General features: G+C 43.5%; 1 protein-coding gene across 1 annotated transcript in view; it reads left to right on the forward strand.

The window, feature by feature from the left end:
* Positions 1–1,117: 1,117 nt before the first annotated feature.
* LOC114618477 (cytochrome b-c1 complex subunit 2, mitochondrial) overlaps positions 1,118–6,937 on the forward strand; it is a 26,086-nt gene continuing 20,266 nt past the window's right edge. The window contains exons 1-4 of the mRNA XM_028764244.1: positions 1,118–1,247; positions 3,550–3,633; positions 3,736–3,885; positions 6,070–6,134. Of these exons, the coding sequence (XP_028620077.1) occupies positions 1,215–1,247; positions 3,550–3,633; positions 3,736–3,885; positions 6,070–6,134 (332 nt within the window). The 5' untranslated portion in view covers positions 1,118–1,214. The remainder of the gene's footprint in view (positions 1,248–3,549; positions 3,634–3,735; positions 3,886–6,069; positions 6,135–6,937) is intronic.

Genomic DNA, 6,937 nt, shown 5'->3' on the forward strand with positions numbered 1-6,937 from the left:
AAGGAGCCTAACATGGCAGTCCTCCAAAAGGCCCAACAAGCAGTTAACTTAGATGTGAGATACTTAACACCCAACCATTGGACTGAAGTTGGGAACCCCTGTGGCTGAATTAGGGAAAGGCTCAAATAAGCTGAGGTGGAGGGTGACACCATTGGAAGACCAGCAGTCTCAACTAACCTAGACCCCTGAGATCTCTCAGACAGAGCCACCAACCAGGCAGTATACAAGAGCTAGTCTGAGACCCTAACACATATACAGCAGAGGACTGCCGGGTCTGGCCTCAGTGGGTGAAGATGCACCTACCTCAAGAGAAACTTGAGGCCCCACTGAGTGGCAAGGCCTGTTGGGGGAACTGGGAGGGATCCACTTGGAGGGGGGGTGGGGAGTTAGGTGAAGGGAATGGGATGAGGAACTGTAGGAGGGCGGGCCGGGAACAGGGCAACGACTGGACTGTAAAAAAAAAAAAAAAAGTAATTTTTTAAAAAATGTTTAAGCAGTTATGTGGCTTCATGGCAACAGTGGTTCCCGAATCAGTCTCAATAGTGGGTAACACACTAATGATTTGTGCTGTATGTCTGTATCACCAATAGCTAAACATTTTTAAGTGCAAGTGTCTGGTTCTACACACACACACACACACACACACACACACACACCCCTCTAACTAGCCTGGGACGCAAACTCCACGAGTTTTAGCCCTTGCTGGTGACGATCTCCTTGCGGGCCCACCTACAGGTGTTCAACAAGACACTTGTCCTGCCAGTCTCGGTGAACTCGGTCACCAAGTTCGCGGTACCAGGAAGACTACAGTAAAAGTGGCGAGGGATGACCTCCGAGGAACAGGAAGTTTCGACGAGTCCGGGACTGGCGCGGACTCGCGGGCCAGTCCAAGGCTAGAGTCCAGCGCCACTGGGGTGATCGTGATGGCTGCAGACGCAGTTGGGATTACAGGCTGCCTGTCTCTTGCAGAAAAAGAACTCAGAAAGGGTCACCTATAAAAGCTTCATGCGCGCCTACGAGCCCTCTAGCCTCTCACTAGCCGGGGCAGGGTTCGTCTCGCCTCCAGGAGCAGTGGAGCACAGCGTGCATAGAGAGCCGCCCAGCCAAGGGGGCGTGGGCAAGCTCGCAGTGCACGCCGGGAAACTCGGTCCTCCGACACCATCTTGCTTTGCTGTCTGCTGCGGTGACCGTGGGAAAGGGCAACTGCCAGAGCCATGAAGCTCCTCAGCAGGGCCGGGTCCTTCTCGGTGAGTATGGGGCGCGCGTGAGGCAGGGCTGGGGACGTTTGTCCGCCACTCGGTGGCTGGCTGCGGAGCGTGCGGCCCTGGCCTCAAGGCCTGGGTCTGCCCTTCAGGTAAACCCCGCGGACAAGCGAGTTGCCGGCGAGCTGAGGCCTGGGAGGCTCAGCGGGTCCTGTGAGCAGGAAAGAGCTAACGCCGGGAAAAGCAGAGAGAAGGGTAGCCTTGAGAGTGGCGAAGCAGCTCTCAGGAGACTCCTGAAGGTCACTTGAGAAGCAGGTAGGGCGGAGGCCAACGACACCTGAGCCACTTGCTTCCCCAGCAGGGACTTCTGCTCCTGGGTTTATCCTGAGGCATCAGTTTCCCCAGTGCCTGCGAGTATAATAAACGCACAAATGCGGTGCGATGCTTACTATCTCAGTACCTGCACCTTCGTTCTGTCAGTACTGAGTCCCGGCATTCCATTACGTGCTATTTTCTTGGTCTCTTATTTAAAAGCTTCCTCCAGAAGGGGTTCTTGATCTTTCTTCAAATTTCCTTCGTAGCCCTAAATTATGTAGTTGTCACGGGCCGGGGGTTGGGGGGAACCTCATGTGTCAGCACGTTATCGCTCTGAAATAGTTATCAAGAGATTTCCAGCAAGAGCTAATTTGCCCTACTAACTGGTTACATGTGGAGCTTTTCGTTCGTAACCACCTTTTGAGAGAGTGCTTCTAGTATCTAGAGGTCATCGGTGCAGCTAGACATCCAACCATACAACAGCAGCCCCTACAGCACAGAATTAAAATGCCAAAATGCCAGTCGTGTCTGTGTTGAGAGACCACTAGACAGTGATGCACCCTGCCTGGACATGGTGTTTCCTTGTGCTTTGTACTTACATATATGTATTATACAAATTTAGGCTACAGTTGTATTCTTTGTGCCTAGACAGACCAATTGCTAAGAGTCCTTCAAGAACAAGACTTACTTTTCATGAGACTAAATTGATGTGTGTGTTCTTAAAGTAGAAATTGTATGACAATTGAGAGCTATGTCTTTCCTGAAAAGAACCCAAAAGAAGCAGAAATTTTTAAACATCAGTACCCAAAAGCACCTAATGGAACTGTGGATTATTCATGTGTGGACTGTTACACTTGGTTCTTATGGAATTGCATCTTGGGCAGTCACAGCTAAAAATCACAAGTGGCTGCATACACCGTATCCAGCAAACTAAAATGATAATGGTACAGAGTTAATTATGATTCATAATTTACAAGCAGGACTGAAGGGAAAAGAGTAATTCTACGAACAAGTGAAAACCAGCAGCCAGATTAGACCAGCACTAATGACTTAGTGTTTAGTATGCAGCAGTCTGGGCCGTGCTGTGTAGGAGCATTATAGTACATTCGGCAAACAACAGCAACATGTCACTGGATCTTAGCATCATGAAAATGTATTTACTTGCATGTCCATTAGTAACCCTGTGAACCCTACACATAACTGGAATATCGTAATAGCTTTATACCACTGTGTATGATTTATAAATGTGTGTGTGTGTGTGTGTGTGTGTGTGTGTAGTCAGTGCATTTAGATCCATCATCCAAGTTACTACGTATACTGAGAATTTGCTGTTGATTTTAGGATAGTGTAGATATTTGTCCGATGAAGCCATGACGCTTTCTTGGTTGAATATGCCTAGTACAGCACCTGGAAGGATGAACATGTTGTGCAGATGTTAGAGGCGTTGAGAAAAGATCCTTAAAGTGATGAAGGTGATTTTAGTGGAAATAAGTGAAAGAGACTGACAGATGGAGGAAGCAGGAGTGCTGAAATCTGTTTTAAAGTGTTAACAATCCAACTGTACAGAAACTTTGAAAACATCACTACTAGAAGTAACACTTGACATTTTAATAAAATAATTAAAAGGCAAAAAAAAAAGTATTTTACAAAGCTCATAGAGAACTCATTATTCTGTATAAATCACAAATCGGTAGAAGTTTAATGCTTCAGGCCAGGCATGGTGGTATAAACCTGGAGTCCCAGAGGAATCCTGAATTTAAGATCATCCCGGGCTACACTGCAAACTTTTTTTTTTTTTTTTCAAAAAGGAAGGGGAGAAAAGAAAAGAACTGTCTACAGGGGGGAAAAATGGCTTGGGTAGACTGAATGTTACTTGTGAGAACTTCTCATGAAGGCAGAGGTTTACTTGAAGTCACTGTGTGGGTGGTAGTGCTGACACCTTGCTTTACATGTAATGGACTGTTCTCATGAGCACACACATAACCTGTCTTTGGTTTTTGTTGTTGTTGTTTTGTTTGTTTTGTTTTTTTAGAGATTTTATTCCCTCAAAGTTGCCCCAAAGGTTAAAACTTCAGCAGCCCCTGGAGGAGTCCCTCTGCAGCCTCAGGATCTTGAGGTTAGTCCCACTGAGCAGCTCGGTGGAGCCCACATCCAGTTTACTTAAACTCCTTGATTAAAGACGGGCATTGGTCACATCTCTTTTCTGTCTTAACTACAGTTTACCAAATTACCAAATGGTTTGGTGATTGCTTCTTTGGAAAACTATGCTCCTCTGTCAAGAATCGGCTTATTCATTAAAGCAGGCAGTAGATATGAGGACTCCAACAACTTGGGGACCTCTCATTTGCTACGTCTTGCATCTAGTTTGGTAAGTGTCTTTATTACCGTAGTGTTTGGAAATGATGTGTGATCTTGGGCCTGTAGAGAAGACAAAACATAAGGGGCTGAGGAGATGATTTCGTAAAGCCTTGCTGTGCAGGCATTAGACCTGACTTCAAATACTAGCACCAGCCGGGTGGTCGCAGCACAGGCAGGCCTTTAGTTCCAGCACTGGGTAGGCAGGGGCAGGCAGATCTCTGAGTCTCATGCTAGCCTGATCTTCAGAGCAAGTTCTAAGACAGCCAGAGCTACAGAAGAACCCTGTCTTGAAAAAAACAACATCCATGTAAAGAAACCAGTCATAGCCATGCATACCTGTACCCTTAGCAGATTTAGGCAGATCCTGTAATGTTGCTGTCATACCAGCCAGATCCAAAGAGGTTCAGTGAGAGAAGACCCCATCTCAAGAGAGAGCTTCAGGAAACACATCACAATTTCCTCTGGCCTATTATGAGTGTGTGTGTGGGCACACACATAAAGGCATTGAGGTTCACACCTGTAACCCAAGCACTTGGAAGGTAGAAACAAGAGGATCAACAGTCTGAGGCTAGCCTGGACTACATGAAACCTTGTCTTAATAAAACAGCAAAAGCTTGAAAGCAATGTCCCTCTTATTTATTTCCTTAAGCTGTTGTATCATATTTACACAAGCTGGGTGGCTTAACTCAAGAAATGTATCTTCTTACAGTTTTAAAGGCTTGAAAGCCAAGGTGTTATATTAAGTCAAGACATCAGCAGAGCCATGCTTCCATAGGGAAGAACCCTTCCTAGCAGCTGGTGTTTGTTGATAATTTGTTATATTCCTCAGCTTAAAGATGCATCACTCCAATACCTACTTCTCTTGTCTCTTAGCTGACCTTCTGTCTGTCCTTGTGTCCAGATGTCCTCTTCTGAGAACACCTATCATAATGGATTTAGAGCTTCTGCTAATCCAATATGATTTGACCTTATCATTTACAAAGACTCTGTTTCCTAATAAAGTCACATTTCCAGGTTCTGAGTAGACATGAATTGTAAAGAGCTATTGTTTAATCCTGTAATATCTCATAATATAAAATGAGAAACCACAGGATATTGGTCACAGACAATTGGTATTATCCAACTGGGTATTGCTATCAAAACAAAGAAACTAGTAGAAGAGATGCAACTTTTTTTTAATAGAAAGTGCCAAAAATTGAAAAAATAGTAATTTCCCATATATGTGTCTCTCTTTTTGACTCTCTCTTTCTCCTTTGAAATTATATCTCTTGCCTTTCCTTTCTCCAAACCCTCCCGTGTACCCTCCCTCTCTCCTTCAAATTCATGTCCTCTTTTTTTCATTAATTGTTACTATATACATTTATGTCTATACATATATATTCTTAAATATAACCTACTTGGTCCATATGCTACTTGTATGCATGTTTTTAGGGCTGACCATTTGTCACTGGACAACCAGTTGTGCTCTTCCATAGGGAGGGCTTTCTCTCCCACTCCCAGCTTTCCTCAGTTGCCAGTAATTCTTTGTGAAGGGTTGAGGTGTCATGGACTTCTCTGCCTCTTTCACATGGCCATTGATGGTGTCCTTATTGAATAAACCTACAAAACACTCCTACAGCTAAGGCTCAGGAAACATTGTAGTAGAGAGGATGGAAAGAGTGTAAGAGTCAGGGACTCGGACTTTGCTGTGAGATGTGTCTCCTAGTGATGCCAGAAGCTGCACCCATGAAGTCTCACCAGTACACAAGTCTCTTTAGAATAGAAAAGTCTAGTAAGCTTATAGCTAAGCTTTACTAGTGGAATTTTTTACACAACTGTATTTTGAATTAAAATCTAAGCCTGGTGTGATGGCATGTAGCTTGTAATTGCAGTTCTCAGGGAGCTGAAGCAGGAAAGTTCATTCTAGAGTTCGAGATAAACCTGACCTGCTTAAAAGTAAGCAGGACTATGTAAGGAGACTTTGTCTCAGAAAAACAAAATAACAGTATATATATATATGTATGTAAACATACATGCAATGCATTCTGTTGAATCTCATAATTCTTATTAAAAAGTACCTGTTAGTTAGGACCTACCTAGTAAAGTTCTGTTAGGATCTGCTAATAACACTTAAGATAATAAATTTTGATAACTGTGATGTGTGACAGACCAGACATTGAAGAATTATTAACAAAAGCATTCTTTCTTTTTCAAGACTACCAAAGGAGCTTCATCTTTCAAGATAACCCGTGGAATTGAAGCAGTTGGTGGTAAATTAAGGTGTGTTGAATAGTAACAAGAAATAGAGCTGGAGAGATGGCTCAGGAGTTAAATAGGCACATTGTTCTTGCAAAGAACCTGAGTTGGATCTCCAGCACCCATGTCAGACAGATCACAACTACAATAACTCTAGTTCCAGGAATCCAACACCTTCTGGCCCTTACAGTCAGCTACCTTCATGTGCACATACTCTTTCACAGACACACATTTATACATATAATTAAAAATAAAATCTTCGTGGGTAGAGGAAACTGGACATAATGGCATATGTGTTTAAGCACAGCACTTGGGAGCAAAGGATCTCTCCAGGCCAGCCAGGACTCAATGTTGAGACCTGTCTCAAAGTATGTGGGGGATACAAATCTTCACTTATAGGATGACTGCTCATTGTTAACAAAGGGATTAAAGATTTTATAACAGAAGGGGGAAAAGTGAATGCATTTTCATCAAAAATGTGAAGCATGGCTGTGTAGATGGATGTGACTGGGAGTAGATATTTGTAGTGTGTACAATATGCAAAAGATTGCTGATTGGGAAATGTAAAATCCATAAACCGGAGGGGGAAGGAGAACTAGAAGAATAACAGGGGACAAAGGGTAGAAAAAGGCTATTCCCAAAAAGAAACCAGAAACGGTATTAGCAATGTGGTACTATGAGGCCACCATAAACTGTGTTAATTTTTTTAAAGACTGGAAACTAAAAGTCCAAGTCAAGGAAAAGTAGCCTGGATCTTATCTTCTTATCTTTCCTTTTTCTTTCTTCTTCTTCTTCTTCTTCTTCTTCTTCTTCTTCTTCTTCTTCTT

This window comes from Grammomys surdaster, unplaced genomic scaffold, assembly GCF_004785775.1.
Source record: "Grammomys surdaster isolate TR1022 unplaced genomic scaffold, NIH_TR_1.0 142, whole genome shotgun sequence".
Taxonomy (NCBI): domain Eukaryota; kingdom Metazoa; phylum Chordata; class Mammalia; order Rodentia; family Muridae; genus Grammomys; species Grammomys surdaster.